Source organism: Giraffa tippelskirchi, chromosome 4 (assembly GCF_054371585.1).
Source record: "Giraffa tippelskirchi isolate mGirTip1 chromosome 4, T2T-mGirTip1v1.2.pri, whole genome shotgun sequence".
NCBI classification, from domain to species: Eukaryota; Metazoa; Chordata; class Mammalia; order Artiodactyla; family Giraffidae; genus Giraffa; species Giraffa tippelskirchi.
This window is the reverse complement of record NC_137278.1, coordinates 54,134,719-54,156,011: the sequence shown is the minus strand read 5'-3', so window position 1 is coordinate 54,156,011 and position 21,293 is coordinate 54,134,719. Positions and strand designations below refer to the sequence as shown.

General features: G+C 40.4%; 1 protein-coding gene across 1 annotated transcript in view; it reads right to left on the bottom strand.

The window, feature by feature from the left end:
• The window catches only part of USP39 (ubiquitin specific peptidase 39), a 38,756-nt gene that overhangs the window by 6,905 nt on the left and 10,558 nt on the right, over window positions 1-21,293 (bottom strand). Inside the window, exons 6-10 of the mRNA XM_081596955.1 lie at window positions 17,403-17,628; window positions 15,972-16,049; window positions 14,851-14,918; window positions 13,791-13,979; window positions 2,412-2,554 (exon numbers count right to left, since the gene is read on the bottom strand). Of these exons, the coding sequence (XP_081453081.1) occupies window positions 2,412-2,554; window positions 13,791-13,979; window positions 14,851-14,918; window positions 15,972-16,049; window positions 17,403-17,628 (704 nt within the window). The remainder of the gene's footprint in view (window positions 1-2,411; window positions 2,555-13,790; window positions 13,980-14,850; window positions 14,919-15,971; window positions 16,050-17,402; window positions 17,629-21,293) is intronic.

Here is a 21,293-nt window from a genome sequence, read left to right as displayed (position 1 = left end):
ACTCAAAAATTTCATGACTGAACCCAAACTGTCTCAGTGGCAAAAGGGAATAAATTGATGTTAAATCATTTTGCTTTAGAAAACAGTCAACAGGGAAAACCCTATTTGTTCCCCCATGAGAACAGTCCAATGCTGAGACCACCTAACTAGCTGGAAGTGAAACTTTACACCTGTGCCCCAGACACCCTATCTCCAAACAAGCAGGGGGCCACTAATCACTGCACATCTGATGGATCTCTGCTATGAATAAAACACAGGAGAAGAATTAGATCTGACAAAGGGTTTTTCGAATGAGGACTTGAGCATAATGAGAACTGTATTAGTCTAGAAGTGATGACAGTGCATTAACAATCAAAGTCTAGGTTTCCAGGATGGTCACACAGTGTGATGGTCTCCATCGGACTAGTGGAAAAGTAATCTTTTTCTCAACTTCTCCAAAGCTTTCTGATAGACAAGCTACTGAAGTCACAGTAACCAAAAATCCAAATGTAACTGGTGGCAAAATAAACATACTCCAGGTCCATAATATACAAGAAACTTCTGACTACTGAAAGGAAATTTCTGTGCTGACTGAGCAGGAACTACCATCAACACACAGTCCTGCCTCAGGAGCTACCCTAGAGTCAAGAGGGCTCCTTCCTTCCAGCAACAGACTGGTGACTGCAGCAATTCACAAAAGTCCAGCTCTGAATTAAAACCCATAGTCTTTCAGAGAAAGCCCCTCTGTGGTCCTACTCAAGTTAGCAGACAGCTGGCCGTCATATCCCCAGATTTCATTCTACTTGTCACACAAACAAGATACTAGAGAAGAACAGGAAGAAAAGTGCATGAAAAGAGAGAAAGAAATTCTCCTGAACCCTAACTACTACAAAGGTTTTCTCTCCTCATCCACCACTGTTCTGAGAGTCTTGGTGATGCTGGAACCAGAAATAATAAAATGTTACACCTGGAAGGATCCCTACGGCTCGTCTGGTCCAGGCCTCTCATTTAATCCAGGAGAGAGTATACAAATGACCTGCGCAAGGCCACACGGCTAGGACAACACAGAACTCCAGACTTCTTTAATTTAAGTTGCTACCCTCCTAAACGCTACACAGAATTAAGAATTGGTACTATTTTCAAAGGAAAATACTGGCAGTTCAGTCTGGGCAACTGGAAACTGGAGGGGATGGAGAGAGAAAGACAAGAGAAGGAGATGACCATTTGCCCATCACAGCCCCCCAGACTACTTTCTGAGGTTTAAAAATAACCACACTTCTGAGCTAAACAGCATGGTAATCCTATCTTCTAACCATTCAAATCCTTCCCAGTAAGAAATCACGTTAGGGCTCCTACCTTATCTAAACGCCCACACACAGACGCACCTTTCTTCCTGCCAGCCCCACCACCAAGCCTCTCTGTGGTCTCGTCTCTTGGGAACTAAAAACCAAATGTCTACCCCCAAAAGGGTGTTGCAGGATCCTTCTACAGCTCCTCCAAATTCCCCATTAAAATAGTCATAAACAGAGACGCAGACATAGAGAACAGACATGTGGACACGGGCGTGGGGGGAGAAGGGGAAGGAGAGGGTGGGATGGATTGGGAGATTAGGATTGATTATATAAGTACACTGCCGTGGTAAAATAGCTAGTAAGAAGCTGCTCTATAGCACAGGGCGCTCAGCTCCATGTTCTGTGATGACCTAGAGCGGGGGATGGAGTGGGATGTGAGAGGGAGGTCCAAGAGGGAGGGGATATATGTATGCACATGGCTGATTCACTTCATTGTACAGCAGAAACTAACGCAACACTGTAAAGCAAATATACTCCAATAAAAAAAAATAAAGGACACATATTGAAAAAAAAACTTATATAAATATCTGCAAAAAGACAACTGCATGGTCGATTAAAAATAAGACTATACATCAAAATTTATAATTTTCTCATCAATAGGCAGAAATTGAACATATTCCAGACTTTATCCTCTAGGGAAGAAATAAGATAGTAGGGTTCCAAGAGAGTAAAGCAAATCTAGAGTCATCCCCACTGTCCACACTTAACTAACTATAGCACAAAAGATGCAATGATAGGCAGACAGACATACAGACTAACTGTTCAAGATTACCTTCAAAGCCAGGAGAATCCTACCTGTCCTACTTCTACTGACTGTTCATCCCTATACTGAGACTACAATTCCCAGCAGGCAACAGGAGAGAAGACAAAAGGGGAATTGCCTTCAAATAAACATTCATCTTTGAGGTCCCTAAAATGTTTGTATCCTTCCCATAGAAACCTTAACTTATATAGGTTAAGTGTAGGTAGGTTCCTTACAATCTCCAACTAAGACAGTCCATATTAAGAGTGGCACAAAGAAATAAAAAAAGAACTCAAGCTCACTGCCCCTAATAGGAAGTGAAGGAGGGGAACACTCACGTAATCGGGAAGTTGACAATAGTCGGATTCTTCTCCACAAAGAAATTGTTCTTAGTGAATCTCTTAATACAAAAGATTAGATATGGAGGCAGCTTGGTGAGCTGGAAGCGCTTCAGAAAGTTCTCCTTGTAGGTCTTATATTCCTAGAGGGAGAAAAGGAAATGATCAAGTTAGTGTTGGAGCATTAGAGCAGGAACACAAGCTTTGTTTTGGCTTGGTTTGGGTTTTTTAATAGAATTTTGTCTTCCACTTAGAATCCAGAAGACACCTGACCCCAGCAACCACTGCAAGGGTTAAGAATAGCTGTTTGGCCAAAGCTGTGGGCTGTGTTTCAGCCAGCACATGACCAAAATGTTGAACTCTAACCACAGTAATGTACATATTTGTTTCTCTAAGGAAAATAAAAATGTCAAGTGAAAAAGAGGATTTGTTAAAAGTTCAGAATTTAAAAACCATGAGTTGTTGTTTGTTTAGTCCCTCAACTGTATCTGATTCTTTGTGACCTCAGGGACTGTAGCCCACCAGGCTCCTCTGCACATGGGATTTTCCAGGCAAGAATACTAGAATGGGCTGCCATATCCTTCTCCAGGGGATCTTCCTGATCTAAGGATCGAACCCATGTTTCCTGCATTGCCAGGCAGATTCTTTACCACTGAGCCACCTGGGAAGCCCCTAAAAAAAAATAAGAGTTTCACTTAATTCAAAATAAAGAAGAATGTCCTGACCATTTGACCGTCAGACACATGCACCATGCAACAGGCACTTGGGACCAACAAGGAGCCCTTTAACACTGAGGGTTTTCCAGAAGAGCTGTCAACTGACATTCCACGTTCCTTCCTCCTCCAAGGCCCCGAGACTCGTAGGTCAAGTACAGTCTGTTGAGCAACACTTAACTGAGGCCTCACTCAGGACTTCAATATCTCACTTTCAACAGTGGACAGAAACCAGGCAGAAGAAACAGAAGACCTGAACAGCATTAGAATTAGGGCTAAAGTTCTACCGCCATCAGCATAATGGACATTCTTCTCAACTGCACATGGAATGATCTCCAGCAAAGACCGTACACTAGCCCGTAAAACAAACTTCAACAAACATAAAATATAGAAACAATACAAAGTATGTTCTCTGACCACAATGGGATGAAATTATTAACAGAAATCAGCAACAGAAAGAAACTTGCAAAACTCACAGATATATGGAAATTAAACAACATATTCCTTAATAAGTGATGGGTTAAATAAAAAAGAAATAAAAAGGGAAATTAGGAAAGAATTCAAGATGAATAAAAATGAAGACACAACATATAAAAACTTATGGGATGTAGCTAAAGCAGTGCTCAAGAGGTAAATTTATAGTTATAAATGCCTAGATTGACAAATAACATCTCAAATCCATAACCTTCCACCTTAAACATTGGGGGAGAAGCACACTAAACCTAAAGCAAGCAGAAAAAAGAAAAAAAAAAAAATCAAACCACAAATTAAAAAAATACAGAATAGAAAAACAACATTTCAGAAAAATCAACAAAACCTGTTTCTTTGAAAAGACAAGCCTGTACTTAGTTGAACAAGAAAAAAAAAATCAAATTACTAGAATCAAAAATGAAAAAGGGAACATCACTAGGAACTTTACAGAAATAAAAATGATTATAAAGGAACACTATAAACAACTGTATGCCAAAACAGAAGATAAGTTAGATGAAATGGATAAGTTCTTAGAAAGACTCAAATTACCAAAACTTAAAAGAAAACAATCTGAATAAATCTACAACAAGTAAAGAAATTGAATTAGTCATTAAAAAACTACCCACGAAAAAAAGTCCAGGCCCAAATTTCTTCACTGGCATTTTCTACCAAAACATTTAAAGAAATAGTACCAATTTTTCAAACACTTTTCCAAAATATAAGGAGGGAATACTTCCCAACTCCTTTCATGAGGCCAACATTACCCTAATACCAAAACGAGGCACAACTACAGATCAGTATTTCTATGAATATGGATACAAAACTCCTCAACAAAATACTAGTAAACCAATTCCAACATAAACAACAACAAAGAATTATATACCAATTATACATAACCAAGTATGGTTTATCCAGGAATACAAAGGTGGCTTAACATCCAAAAATCAATTAATATAATGTACCGTACCATATAATAATAAGAAAATAAGGCAATAAATAGCAAAATAAGACAACAAATAGAAATAACTGAAACCCACACAATCATCTCTGTAGATACAAAAAAACATTTGACAAAATCCAACACCTTATCATGAGAAAAACACTCAATAGTGACAGAAGGGAACTTCCTCAACCTGATAAAGGGTATCTATGAAAAACAGATATGTGATGTTATCCACAGCTAACATCATACTTACTGGTAAAAGCCTGGATGCTATCCTTCAAGATCAGGTACAAGATAGGGTATCTGCATTTTCTACTTCTATTTAACCCTGTACTAGAGATTCCAGCCAGAGCAATCAGGCAATATCACTTAAATAAATATGAAGCATCCAGATTAGAAAGGAAGAAGTAAAACTATCTCTGTCTGCAGATGATATGATCTGGCATATGGAAAATCTTAAGAAATCCACTTTAAAAGTTTGGCAAGGTTGCAGGCTACAAAAGTCAACCACGGGGGCTTCCCTGATGGTCTAGTGATTGAGAATCCGCCTGCCAATGCAGGGGTCATGGGTTCGATCTCTGGTCCAGGAAGATTCCACAAGATCACAACTAAGCCCATGAGTCACAACTACTGAGCCAATGAGCCCTAGAGCCTGCACTCTGCAATTAGAGAAGCCACTGCATTGAGAAGCCTGAGCACCACAATGAAGACCCAGTGCAGCCAAAAATTAAAATAATAAAAATTTATATTAAAATAGTTCAAAACTTATACTCCAAAAACTATAAAACACTACTGAAGGAAATTAAAGAAGATAAATAAATAGAAAAATAACCCATGTTTATGAATCAGAAGACTGCTATTATTAAGTTGGCAATAACTCCCAAACTAATCTACAGATTCAACACAATCCCTGTCAGAGTATCAGCTGGCTTCTTTGTAAAAATCCACAAGCTGATCCTCAAACTTGAGAAATTGTAAGGAACCCAAAATAACCAGAACAATCTTGTAAAAGAATAAAGTTAGAGAATTCACAGCTTATAATTTCAGAACTAACTACAACGTAGTAATAACCAAGGCTGTGTTCTGGACATATACATCAATGGAACAGAATTGAGAGTCCAAAAATAAACCCATGTGTCTATGGTCAAATGATTTTTCAACAAGGATGCCAAGACCATTCAATGGGAAAAGAATTGTCTTGTCAATGAATAGTGCTAAGACAACTAGACAGTCATATGCAAAAGAATAAAACTAGACTTTGTACTTTACACCATATACTAAAATTTAACTTAATACACCACTGAGCCCACGAGCCATATCAGTATGTTTTTAGAGAGTGATACAATAAATACCACCATGTGAAATTGTTAGAGCTTAAAACTGATGAAGGGTTCATTACACAACTTATGATTGTCATTATCATTTATATTTTGCTTTGTTAGGTATTTGTTCCAATGGAAAATTTTTAAAAATGATGCATCATGAAATTTTGAGTGAAGAATTTTTCAGTGAATTTTATGCAGATATTTTCTCTGATTGCCTGAGTGATATATATACTAGTGTCTCAGAAGATGACAGTTCTTTGAAATATAGTTCTGATTCAGATGATGTGAATATTAGACCAACAAAAAGACAAAAAACCTTAGTGATTGATTCTGATACGGAAAGTGTAAATGAAACTCATGGTGCTGGAGAGGGCTCCTTTGCTTCTACAGAAGAGTGAACTGAAGACAACATTTCAATTCAATTAGAAGATTCTACAGGTGTGTCAGGTGTAACTATTAAATGTAATAACTCACAAAGTGTTAGTGAAATAACAGAATTAATTTCAGGCTAACCAAAATAAACTTACTGACCGTAGGCATTAGTTAGTTGCTGCAAAAATCCCCCAATCAACTTCCTTGGTGGCTCACATGAAGAATCCACCTGACAATGCAGGAGATGTGGGTTCTGTCCCTGGGCTGGGAAGATCTCCTGGAGAAGGAAATGGCAACCCACTCCAGGATTCTTGCCTGGGAGAAATCCCAGGACAGAAGAGCCTGATGGGCTACAGTCCATGGAGTCACAGAAGAGTTGGACGTGACTTAGGGACTAAACAACAACAAAGGCCTGAAATGTAAGAGCTAAAACTATGGAAGTCTTAGAAGAAAACACAGAAGTAAACTTTCATGACCTGGGATTTAAGAATGGATTCTTACATATGACAGCAAAAGCCCACCCTATAAAAGAAAAACTAAATAATTTCATCAAAGTTAAAACCTTTATGCCTCAAATGTTACTATCAAGAGGGTAAAAATGCAACCTACAGAATGGGAAAAAATATTCGCAAATCATACAATTTGATGAGTGACTGGTATCAAGACTATATTCAGAAATCTTACAACTCAATAACAAAAAGATAAACTAATTTTTTAAATGCACAAAGGATCTAAATAAACATTTCTCCAAAGATGATATACAAATAAGCACATGAAATTAGTCACCAGGGAAATACAAATTAAAACCATAATGAGATACCATTTCACAACTACTAGGATGCCTAAAACCCAAAGATAAACAATAACAAATGGTGAAGATGCAGAGAAACTGGAACACTCGTACACTGGTGGTGGGAATATAAGACAGTGCAGTCACTTTGGGAAACAGTTCTTCAAATGGTTAAATGTAAGACTTACCACCCAGCAATTCCACTCCCCAATATCCAGCCAAGAGAAATGAAAACATGTCCATAATAAAAACCTGTAGACTGACCGTGATCTCAAAGTTTGTTTCAAAATTTGCAAGCATCAGGTATTATTCAAAATTGATTAGTTGCTGTCTAGGGCAGGGGGACACAAAAGGGTTAAAATGAAAACCAAAGGGTGATTAAAAAAAACAAAAATCAATGATGAAAGTATTCTAAAGCTGACCAGATCTGTGGTAGCCCAAATCTGTGACTACAGTAAAGCAAAACAAAACAAAACAAAAAAACCTGCACTGTAAACTTTGAATAGGTTAATTGTATGCTACTGTGTATTATATTATATTATATAATATATATTATATTATTATACTTCAGTATTCTTGCCTTGAGAACCCCATGAACAGTATGAAAAGGCAGAAGGATAGGACACTGAAAGATGAACTCCCCAGGTCAGTAGGTGCCCAATATGCTAACGGAGATCAGTGGAGAAATAACTCCAGAAAGAATGATGGGATGGAGCCAAAGCAAAAACGATACCCAACTGTGGATGTGACTGGTGATAGACGCAAAGTCCGATGCTGTAAAGAGCAATATTGCATAGGAACCTGGAATGTTAGGTCCATGAATCAAGGCAAACTGGAAGTGGCCAAACAGGAGATGGCAAGAGTGAACGTTGACATTCTAGGAATCAGCGAACTAAGATGGACTGGAATGGGTGAATTTAACTCAGATGACCATTATATCTACTACTGTGGGCAAGAATCCCTTAGAAGAAATGGAGTAGCCATCATGGTCAACAAAAGAGTCCAAAATGCAGTACTTGGATGCAATCTCAAAAACGACAGAATGATCTCTGTTCACTTCCAAGGCAAACCATTCAGTATCACGGTAATCCAAGTCTATGCCCCGACCAGTAACGCCGAAGAAGCTGAAGTTGAACGATTCTATGAAGACCTACAAGACCTTCTAGAACTAACACCCAAAAAAGATGTCCTTTTCATTATAGGGGACTGGAATGCAAAAGTAGGAAGTCAAGAAACACCTGGCGTAACAGGCAGGTTTGGCCTTGGAGTACAGAATGAAGCAGGGCAAAGGCTAATAGAGTTTTGCCACGAGAACACACTGGTAATAGCAAACACCCTATTCCAACAACACAAGAGAAGACTCTACACGTGGACATCACCAGATGGTCAACACTGAAATCAGATTGATTATATTCTTTGCAGCCAAAGATGGAGAAGCTCTATACAGTCAGCAAAAACAAGACCAGGAGCAGACTGTGGCTCAGATCATGACCTGCTTATTGCCAAATTCAGACTTAAATTGAAGAAAGTAGGGAAAACCACTAGACCATTCAGGTATGACCTAGATCAAATCCCTTATGAGTATACAGTGGAAGTGACAAATAGATTTAAGGGACTAGACCTGATAGACAGAATGCCTGATGAACTATGGACAGAGGTTCGTGACATTGTACAGGAGACAGGGATCAAGAAAATCCCCATGGAAAAGAAATGCAAAAAAGCAAAATGGCTGTCTGAGGAGGCCTTACAGATAGCTGGGAAGAGAAGAGAAGCGAAAAGCAAAGGAGAAAAGGAAAGATATTCCCATCTGAATGCAGAGTTCCAAAGAATAGCAAGGAGAGATAAGAAAGCCTTCCTCAGTGATCAGTGCAAACAAATAGAGGAAAACAACAGATTGGGAAAGACTAGAGACCTCTTCAAGAAAATTAGAGATACCAAAGGAACATTTCATGCAAAGATAGGCTCGATAAAGGACAGAAATGGTATGGACCTAACAGAAGCAGAAGATATTAAGAAGAGGTGGCAATAATACACAGAAGAACTGTACAAAAAAGATCTTCAAGACACAGATAATCACGATGGTGTGATCACTCACCTAGAGCCAGACATCCTGGAATGTGAAGTCAACTGGGCCTTAGAAAGCATCACTACGAACAAAGCTAGTGGAGGTGATGGAATTCCACTTGAGCTATTTCCAAATCCTCAAAGGTGATGCTGTGAAAGTGCTACACTTGATATGCCAGCAAATTTGGAAAACTCAGCAGTGGCCACAGGAGTGGAAGAGGTCAGTCTTCGTTCCAATCCCAAAGAAAGGCAATGCCAAAGAATGCTCAAACTACCGCACAATTGCACTCATCTCACATGCTAGTAAAGTAATGCTCAAAATTCTCCAAGCCAGGCTTCAGCAATACGTGAACCGTGAACTTCCAGATGTTCAAGCTGGTTTTAGAAAAGGCAGAGGAACCAGAGATCAAATTGCCAATATCCGCTGGATCATCGAAAAAGCAAGAGAGTTCCAGAAAAACATCTATTTCTGCTTTATTGACTATGCCAAAGCCTTTGACTGTGTGGATCACAGTAAACTGTGGAAAATTCTGAAAGAGATGGGAATACCAGACCATCTGACCTGTCTCTTGAGAAACCTGTATGCAGGTCAGGAAGCAACAGTTAGAACTGGACATGGAACAACAGACTGGTTCCAAATAGGAAAAGGAGTACGTCAAGGCTGTATATTGTCACCCTGCTTATTTAACTTATATGCAGAGTACATTATGAGAAACGCTGGGCTGGAAGAAACACAAGCTGGAATCAAGATTTCCGGGAAAAATATCAATAACCTCAGATATGCGGATGACACCACCCTTATGGCAGAAAGTGAAGAAGAACTAAAGAGCCTCTTGATGAAGGTGAAGGAGGAGAGTGAAAAAGTTGGCTTAAAGCTCAACGTTCAGAAAACTAAGATCATGGCATCTGGTCCCATCACTCCATGGGAAATAGATGGGGAAACTGGAAACAGTGTCAGACTTTACTTTTTTGGGCTCCAGAATCACTGCTGATGGTGACTGCAGCCATGAAATTAAAAGATGCTTACTCCTTGGAAGGAAGGTTATGGCCAACCTAGATAGCATGTTTAAAAGCAGAGACATTACTTTGCCAACAAAGGTCCGTCTAGTCAAGGCTATGGTTTTTCCAGTGGTCATGTATGGATGTGAGAGTTGGACGGTGAAGAAAGCTGAGCGCCGAAGAATTGATGCTTTTGAACTGTGGTGTTGGAGAAGAGTCTTGAGAGTTACTTGGACTGCAAGGAGATCCAATCAATCCATCGTAAAAGAGATCAATCCTGGGTGTTCATTGGAAGGTCTGATGTTGAAGCTGAAGCTCCAATACTTTGGCCACCTCATGCGAAGGGTTGACTCATTGGAAAAGACCCTAATGCTGGGTAGGATTGGGGGCAGGAGGAGAAGGGGACGACAGAGGATGAGATGGTTGGATGGCATCACCGACTCGATGAACATGGGTTTGGGTAGACTCCGGGAGTTGGTGATGGACAGAGGCCTGGCGTGCTGCAATTCATGGGGTCGCAGAGAGTTGGACACGACTGAGCGACTGAACTGAACTGAACTGTGTATTATATCCGGAGAAGGCAATGGCACCCCACTCCAGTACTCTTGCCTGGAAAATCCCATGGACGGAGGAGCCTGGTAGGCTACAGTCCATGGAGTCGCTAAGAGTCGGACACGACTGAGCGACTTCACTTTCACTTTTCCCTTTCATGCACTGGAGAAGGAAATGGCAACCCACTCTAGTATTCTTGCCTGGAGAATCCCAGGGGCGGTGGAGCCTGGTGGGCTGCCATCTATGGGGTCGCACAGAGTCGGACACGACTGAAGCGACTTAGCAGCAGCAGCAGTGTATTATATCTCAATAAAACTGTTCCTTTTTAAACAACTAAGTTCCCTGCCACATGATGAATAATCTGAGACCACTGGAGAAATAAAAACTTTCCATCTCTAGTACACATACCAGAGCCACATCTTCTTTCTGGTAAATTTCTCATCATCTATGGGTATAAGCCCTATGGTAATATACATCTTTTTGGTGATAGGAAGTAACTCATCTCTGCGTGGTTGAAATAAAATATTGTGCTAAATGCAAAAAAAAAAAAAGAAATGTTTTTAATCAGGTAAACGCCAAGAGAATTCACTGCCTACATCTGTGTCTATGAACAAGCTGGCATCAAGAGGCACTATTTTTAATTATCTCAGAGTAGTGAAGGACAGATTTAACACTTAAATACCATCACAACCTAACGTGAAAAGGTTTCTCTGAAATTTACAAGGGAACACTGGGAGCACGGGGTGGAGAGAGGGGAGGAATTTCACACTGGACATCAGTACCACACTCACACAGAAAGGTTTTAGCTAAACTCACAATAGTGCTATTAACCAGTTTTATTGATTTCAAAGTTTTGTTTGTATAAAAGTTGGTTATAATTTAGTCCTTTCCTTAAAAGCTATAGGTATGAAAAGTGTATACCAACATTGATGTTTACACTGATTTAAGTAATACTATCATAACAATAAATGTAAACCAATACTGAGGGTCCACAGGAATCTCAATATTACTTATATTTGAACAAACAGTAATAATAGGGACCATGTGGTAGAGTTGAAAAAGTCAGATGAAAAATCTGACTTTAGATCCCCAGCTCTGTCACGTAAAATCAGTATAAAATAAAACCTAATAAAATAAACAGATCTAGATAAGCCCTAAGGTCTTTCACCTGCCCCAAATGAAATGAGTCTAAAAAAGAGAGGGAAAAGGGTTTGGAATTAGGCATTGAGTTAAAAAAAATTTTTTTTAAGTTTAAAAGAACGAAGGATTAAATTTATCTAGGATGAAGAAAGGAATTAAACCTAGAAACAGCTAACTCTGCAGATAAAAAGAAACTTTCAACTTGATATAAGGTAACGTTATAGTAAGAACACATTTTTTCATTTTATTTGTATTTTAGTGTTTTTCTTCTGCTTTAATATCTACATTATATTTTTTAAAAGATGGGAGTTTTTCTGGGAATAGAACTGCCATATGACCCAGCAATCCCACTGCTGGGCATACACATAGAGGAAACCAGAATTGAAAGAGACGCGTGTACCCCAATGTTCATCGCAGCACTGTTTACAATAGCCAGGACATGGAAGCAACCTAGATATCCATCAGCAGACGAATGGATAAGGAAGCTGTGGTACATATACACAATGGAATATTACTCAGCCATTAAAAAAATACCATTGAATCGGTTCTATTGAGATGGATGAAACTGGAGCCCATTATACAGAGTTAAGTAAGCCAGAAAGAAAAACACCAATACAGTATACTAATGCATATATATGGAATTTGAAAGATGGTAACGATAACCCTATATGCGAGACAGAATAAGAGACACAGATGCATAGAACAATTTTATGGACTCTGAGGGAGAAGGTGAGGGTGGGACGTTCTGGGAGAATAGCATTGAAACATGTATATTATCATATGTGAAACAGAACACCATTCCATGTTCGATGCATGAGACAAATGCTCAGGGCTGGGGCAATGGGATGACCCAGAGGGATGGGATGGGAAGGGAGGTGGGGGGGGGTTCAGGATGGGGAACACATGTAAACCCATGGCTGATTCATGTCAATGTATGGCAAAAACTACTACAATATTGTAAAGTAATTAGCCCCCAACTAAAATAAATAAATTTATTAAAATAAAAAAATAAAAAAAAATAAAAGATGGGAGTTTTTCATACTTTTGTGAGTTTCTACTCTCCTAAATACCCTCTCCTTTCTCCATACTACCCAGAGGCACTTTAATTCAAGTGGAAGTGTAAAAGTGTTAGTTGCTCAATCATGTCTGACTCTTCATGACCCCATGGACTGTAGTCTGCCAAGCTCCTCTGTCCATGGAATTTTCCAGGAAAGAATACTAGAGTGGGTTGCCATTTCCTTCTCCAGGGGATCTTCCCAACTCAAAGATCAAACTCACATCTCTTGCATCTCTTGTATTGGCAGGTGGATTCCTTACCAGCTGAGCCACCAGGGAAGTCCCCAGGTAAAGAATCCACCTGCAGTGCAGGAGACCTGGGACTGATCCCTGGGTTAGGAAGATCCCTTGGAGAGGGAAATGGCATCCCAGGCCAGCATTTTTGCCTGGGAAATCCCATGGACTGAGGAGCCTGGCGGGCCTCAGTCTATGGGGGCACAAAGAGTCAGAAACGACTGAACAACTAACACTTTCACTATACTTTCAATTCGAGTTGAGGGTAAAACAGCAGAAAGTCTGGGAGGCTCAATAAACACCATACACTTTAAAATACACGCATTACACACATGTGGTGATTTTCAAGTATAAAAGAAAAACGTCAAAGTAAAAAGGTTGGACTTTCCTGGTGGTCAAGAATCCACCTATGAATGCAGGGGACATGGGTTCGACCCCTGATCTGGAAAGATTCCACATGCCATAGGGCAACTAAGTCCACAAGCCACAACTACTGAAGTCCATGCGCCTAGAGCCTGTGCTCCACAAGAGAAGCCACCACAGTGAGAAGCCCGCTCAATGCAACAAGACAGTAGCCCCTACTCACCACAACTAGAGAAAGCTCACAGGCAGCAACAGATACCCAGCACAACCTCCCCATCTCAAAAAATGATATATTAAAAAAAGAGAGAGGAAGAGAGAGAAAGGGTTATGAGGAGGGCAGGTGTGCAAATGGGTTACCTTCTCAGTGATGCCATTGAACTTGGCCAGGATGTTGAAGAGAGGCACCTGGGGGATAATGAGCTGCTCCTTCTCGTCCTTGTACAGGGGGGCAGTAGGAAGGTCCAGTGTCAGGTACATAAACGTGGACTCCACCATCGTCTCCTGGTACTCGTCATTATGCAGCAGCTGCTCTTTCTCTTCCGCTGGCTAGCAGTGAGGGAGAAGCAAAAGGAGGGAAGGAGTGTGAGCAGAATAGAATACCACAGCTGGAAAGAATGAGGTTTCTGGGACGCTTACGTTTACTTCATTTAATACTGAAGGCAGAAGGGGTACCAAGAGACTGTGCAATTCCACAGGCACAACCTGTTTGCACACGTGCGTGCTCAGTCGTGTCTGCCTCTTTGTGACCCTGTGGACTGTAGCCCGTCAGGCTCCTCTGTCCATGGGATTTTTCCAGGCAAGTGTACTGGAGTGGGTTGCCATTTCTTTCTCCTGGGGATCTTCCCAACCCAGGGATTGAACCTGCATCTCCTGCATTTCCTGCATTGGCAGGCAAATTCTTTACCACTGAGCCACCTGGGAAGCCCTATATATTAATTGAAAAACTGGTCTTTCATTTTCAGAGAGATATTATTTAAATACCAGACTATTTGAAATCTGGAAAGTTTATCTGAGCTTTTGGAAAAACACACTAGCACCACCTAGCGGCCAGAACACTGAAATTAGTCATCCCTCCTTATCTATGGTTGCCTCCAGGACTTGCCTTGGATACCAAATTCCACAGATGATCAAGCCCCAACCAACTGCTAAATGTAAATAGAGTGCTTTTATATACTGAAAAAAATCCATGTATAAGTGAACCAGTGCAGCTCAAAACTGTGTTGTTCAAAGGTCAACTGTACAATCAACCACCACCTCCCAAACTTAGCACACTGGTACACAGGAACCTAAGGGACATGCCACTTGGCAGGCACCTTGCAGAACCTCTTCCTAGAGCAAAAGGCTGTACCAGTTATCTAAGCATTTTTTGTCAACTCTAAATCCTCTTGGGCAATATAAACCAGTCCAAGCCACTCACCAGATCAGGATGTGGCAGTTTTTTAGTGAAGATCCTCATGGATCCCTGGAAAACGTCAGTTACAATTGCTGTACAAACAGAAATCAAAACCCAACTTCTGTGTTGAAAGCATTTCCAAAATTCAGTCCTAACTCCTACATTTCTGAAATATATCAGTATCTTCCAGCATAAGACCCAAAGCTCTCACTTAAAAACAGAAATACCTTTGTAACATATACCACCAAATTATACCTTTTTACTTATCTGTGTAAATAATTACTCTAGGGAATTTCTAAGACTCTGTGCTCCCAATGTAAGGGCCTTGGTTTGATCCCAGGTCAGGAAACTAGATCCCACATACCAAAACTAAGAGTTTGTATGCCACACACAACTGAGACCTAGTGCAGCCAAATAAATAAATATTTTTTTAACAATTATTCTGTGTCTTTCTTCTCCCCAAGATGGATGGGGTGGACAGGCTGAAGACACCTAAAGAGCGGGCAGGGCCATCTGGTAAAAAGAGCACCAGGCCACAATCCCACATGAAGAAACCAACACCATCAGAACACAGAGAGAAGAAAACTGTGTTAGGTCTCCAACACAACTTACCTGGTCCAGCAGTCTCTAAGCTAAGAGTTATTTAAGGCATTCATGAACAATGTCCAACTACTGCTAAACCAACCTGGATGCTAAGAACATAGGGACTCGAGGTCTGAGACTCTATAGGGAGGCCAGCCTATCTCTCCAAGTATGGGCTCAAGGCAAGAAACTAGCTTTTAGTCTGTTATTCTGAAGAAGCAGCCAGGCCTGAGGACTATCCACTAAGTCTTCACTCTGGTACCACCAGCCCACCAGCATCTCTACAACACATTGCCCAGCCCCTCAGTTTGAAACTAGGTCAGGATTTCTAGAGCACAATCATATCCATTTCTACTTATTAAAAATACCATTATATATAAGCATGCTCTAATAAAGAAAAATGGAAAGGAAACTATTCAGGGACAAGATTTAGCCCATGTGTACAGAGACTCTACCCTAACAGAAAAAACACACAGGTAAGAAGAAAGGATGAAAAGTTGCAAAGTGTTTCCAAAAGGAAGCAAACAAAAAAGTGCTCTCCTTCACAAAATAACATGACTTACTCTTTTTTTTCTTCTTCGTGCCCCCCAGAGCTGAGTGTAGAGCATTCAAAAACCAGGACAGAAAATCAACTCCATCCCCTGGAAAAGGAGAGGTGGGACATCAGACTGAATGAAAGTCCAAACCACATGCTGGTTGGCATGACTCCACATTCTCAGTTTTCCTCCTTCCTCTCCAGCCATCCCGTCCCATGGTCAGCCTCCTCTATCTGGCCACTACACACTGATACTCCTCAAGTCCAAGATCTTAGTCTTCTGACCTTTACCCACCCCCTAGACTATCTGGCTCAACCAGAACCTTCAGTTATCATCTCTATTCCAACCCTGAGTCTTACCACCCATCAAAAGTCATTACTGGGAGTTCCCTGGGGGCCAGTAGTTAGGAATCGGCACGTTCACTGCCATGGACCGGGTTCTAACCCTGGTCAGGCAACTGAAATCCTGAAAGCCACACAGCTCAGTCAAAATATTAAAATAATAATAATAATAGCCATTACTGAATTTCTAAGTCACTCCTCAACAAGAATGTTTTAAAACAAACATGTGATAGCATATCTTCACTTAAGAGCCTTCACTGACTCCCTACTATTATCAGGATGTAATCCAAGTTCCTTATAGCAGTGGCAAATAAACCCAACCACTTGGTCCATCTCAGCACTCATTGTTGGATCCAAAGGTCCAGCTACAAGCAGTCTTCTCTCTGTGCCAGGCACCTTCATGCTCCTGTCCAGTTTCCTGTCTACCAGGAATGCCCATCCCCACCCTGTCTCCCTGCTACCTAAAACTCAGGTGTCTCTTCCTTCTCTCTGAACCTCAGCTCACCTTCCATGTGTTCAATGGGCATCTTTGTTCTATGTACCCTCCCACAGCATGCTGTGCTTCTGCTATCACAGCACTTAACACCTGTAATCATCTTTCTACAGAACTATCTTCCCCACTAGAACAGGAGCTCCTGGAAGGAAAAAACAGTGATTTTTAATCCTGCAGCATTAAAACCTAGCACCATGAGTGAATGGTCAATCAACTGACCTGGAAACTAGAAAATATCATATCACATCCAGGGACTATGAGCTACTCATGTGGCAATAAATCACTGGGTTTGGAGGGAGAAAAATAGAAAAGAAGAGTCTGCGACATGACAAAATGAGAAGCAAAAGTGGCAGGCACTTAATAATGGTTGGTGCCTTTTCCAGCCTCCTGGTTTTCCCGAGTCGTAGTTTAGTTCACCAAATCAGACAGACTTCCTATCCAGCTGACAAACCCTGGGACTCTGGGCAGGGCAGGATGATGAAGCAAGAGTGAGGAACCAGAACACGCTATGCACTGGACACTCACTCCGGCTACTGCAGAGTTCACTGCAAAGTAGAAGTAAATGTGCTCACCAAACTAGTGCTGTGCCCAAAAGTCAGAAGACACGAATTACTCCTTCCTTACCCTGTTTTGTGATCTGAAAAGTCTTCTTGCTGCAGAGGACAACGGCCTGCAGCATCTCATGGGGAGAGACATGTGCCTTGAAATTGCGAGGGTTCCAGAGTTTTCGCATCAGCTCTCCGAAACGCTGGACCAACAAGAACATGATATCCCCAGGAGGACGTTTGATGTTCTTATAATTGTCTTCTTCCAGGAAGTAGTTCCGGAGAGGAGGAACGTTAGACAGAGCCTGGAAATCAAACATTCCAATTAATCCACAGCCCTTCTGCCAGACCTCTGGGACTTAGGCTCATCTACTTAAGCTCTTCTAAAAACCGTTATACCTTAAAGAATCAGAAGTAAAGGTGTCTTTCCCACATGTGGTATTCAGAGGGTGGTAATAAAGCCATACAACTGTATATAAAAATGAATGTACTCTGTTACGATGGAAATAGTTAAAGAGTTTAAGAGAATAGAAATTAATTTTATCTCATTAAGCAAAAAGATAAAGACCTATCATGTTAGTTCAGGAAGAAACACATGCTTATTGGTGTAATATATGGAACTGAGAAGGAGACCACAGAATAGACTCTAAATAAATACAGTCTCAGGTCTTTTCTGTTAGGGTCATGAATCCTCTTCAGCGCTGTGCTTACCATGAGTACAACCTTCTTTGACAAGGTAATCCCTTTAGCAAGGAGTATGGAAAGATGCTGCTAAATATATAAACCCAGGCATCTCTGGGGAAAACAATTCAGGGGGCAACTTAGGATAATGATAGAGGTGATCAGGAAAGCCTCTACAAGTTTGGGGCTTCCCTGATGGCTCAAGTAGTAAAGAATTTGCCTGCAATGCAGGAGATGCAGGTTCGATCCCTGGGTTGGGAAGATACCATGGAGAAGGAATGGCAACCCACTCCAGTATTCTTGCTTGGAGCATCCCATAGACAGAAGAGCCGGGCGGACTACAGTCCATGTGGTAGCAAAGAGTTGGACATGACTGAAGCAACAGCCCGAAAGCCTACAAGTTCAGCTCAGCTAAAGAAACAAGGATTTCCTGCTGAGAAACTGAAAGTAAAAGTTGCTCAGTTGTGTCCAACTCCTTGCGATCCCACGGACTGTAGTCGATGGAATTATCCAGGCCAGAATACTGGAGTGGGTATCCTTACCCTTCCCAACCCAGGGATTGAACCCAGGTCTCCTGCATTGCAGGTGGATTCTTTACCAGCTGAGCCACAAGGGAAGCCCTTCCTGCTGCAAGTTACTCTCAAAAGGAAAAGCGTGTAGATAAAGTTTATCCTAGTTCTGTTATCCATGCTCCACTGTGGACAGAGGTTGCTCCCTGGCTTCAGGGACAACACAAATAGCAGGTGTCCTCAGAGAAAAATTAATCAGCCTCTGTGGAGTGCTTGGTCCATTCAATAACATTTTAGTGAAAACATCACAGAGGACTTGTTCATCTACTTACCTGTATAAATAAAAAGAACTTCCTATGGGGGCTAAAACCCATCACCAAGTCACAACTTCCCTGACTATATTCAAAATCCTATCTGTCCTCGAACAGTCTTCACAAAGCCACGAGAGGCTGTAAGAGGAAAAGTCAGCAAAATCTCTGTCCATCTAAGAATTCAAACTTTCCAGGGACCAGAAACATTCAAATACTAAGATCATGGAATCTGGTCCAAATACTTCATGGCATATAGATGAGGAAACACTGCAAACAGTGAAAGATTTTATTTTGGGGGGCTCCAAAATCACTGCAGACGGTGACTGCAGCCGTGAAATTTAAAGACACTCGCACCTTGGAAGAAAAGCTATGACAGACCTAGACAGCATATTAAAAAGCAGAGACATCACTTTGCCAACAGAGTTCTACATAGTCATAGCTATGATTTTTTTCCAGTAGTCATGTATGGATGTGAGAGTTGGACCATAAAGAAGGCTGAGCGCCGAAGAATTGATGCTTTCAAACTGCAGTACTGGAGAACACTCTTGAGAGTCCCTTGGACTGCAAGGAGATCCAACCAGTCAATCCTAAAGGAAATCAATCCTGAATATTCATTGAAAGGACTGATGTTAAAGCTAAAGCTCCAGTACTCTGGCCACCTGATGCAAAGAGCCGACTCACTGGAAAAGATCCTGATGCTGGGAAAGATAGAAGGTAGGAAGAGAAGTGAACAACAGAGGACAAGATGATTGGATGGCATCACCGACTCAATGGACATGTTTGAGCAAGCTCCGGGAGATGGTGAAGGACAGGGAAGCCTGGCATGCTGCAATTCATGGGGTCACAAGGAGTCGGACACAACTTAGCGACCAAACAACAAGGGACCAGGCATGGCAACAACGGCAGACAGCAAAACTCAGAGATATGTTTTTGCAATGTTTTACCCAATTCTTTATGCAAAAATACCATACACAAAGTTTAAAGGCCAACCAAATAAGAACTAGAACAAACATGGGCAACATACACACACACACACACACACATATATATATATAAATATATACATACTTTTAAAACTCAATATAGTGTAACACTAATAGAAAAATGAGCATATAAAGCCCACAACTCATGAAAAAATATAACAATCAACTTTAGAAATGAATTTTAAAACGTAAGTTAAAATGGAGATACCTATCAAAATGGAAGAACTTTTTTTTAATGGTAACAGTGTCAATGCAACATCCCTTTGGGAATCCTCCTACATGTTAGTAGGAATGTATCAATAAATTGGTGTAGCGACTATGGAGAACAGCATGAAGGTTCCTTAAAAAACTAAAAACAGAGCTACCATAAGATCCAACAACTCCACTCCTGGGCATATATGCACCCTAATATACATGAAAGCACTATATACAATAGCCAAGATACGGAAACAACCTAATGTTCATTGACAGATGAATAAAGATGTGATACACACACACACACACACATACACAAACACACGGAATACTACTTAGCTGTAAAAAAAAAAAAAAAAAAAGAATGAAATAATGCCATCTGCAGCAGCATGGATGGACCTAGAGATTATCATACTAAGTAAAGCCAGAAAGAGAAAAATACCATATGATATCACTTACATGCGGAATCTAATACACAACACAAATTTATCTATGAAACAGATTCACTGACACAGAAAACAAATTTATGGTTACCAAAAGGGATAAATTAGAAATTTAGGATTAGAAAATAAAAATTACTATATATAAAATAAACAACAAGGTCCTACAGTATAGCACAGAGAACTATATTCAATATCCTGTAGTAAATCATAAGAGAAAAGAATATGAAGAGGAAAATAAATATCTATAACTGATTCACTTTGCTGTTTATCAGAAACTAACACAACATTGTAAGTCAACTATACTTCAATTAAAAAAAAAAAGAGCAGCCTTTTCTGTGGCTTGTGGGTTTATAAACCACTACAACTCCCCTATAGCCTAGAATCAAGGCTCACAGTGCATGAATACAAGAAGTGAAGGTTGAATTAATCAAATTCAACAAAATAGAATGACATGTAATCATGAAGGATGCTGCACAAGAATATTTATTGATTTCACAATAGGCTTTTAAGTTAAAAGATATACAAAGATACACACATATACTATGTTACTTTCTAGATTAAAAATCCAAGTATTTGTAAAGTCTAGAAAAGAAATAAAACAAAATGTAAGAGTGTCACAAAAAGTGTAAGACTATATATATAGGATACACACTGCAACACTGGTAACAGAAAAAACCCCGAGACAAGTGAAATTTTATCTATCGATTGAGGAATAACAAAATAAACCATAATATTGCCACATGAGATTATGCCTGTGTGTGTGTGTGTTTGTGTGCGTATGTGTGTGTGTTTAGAATAGTTCTGGAGCTCTCTATACTGTTAACTACCCCAGGACAGAGCACTAGGGA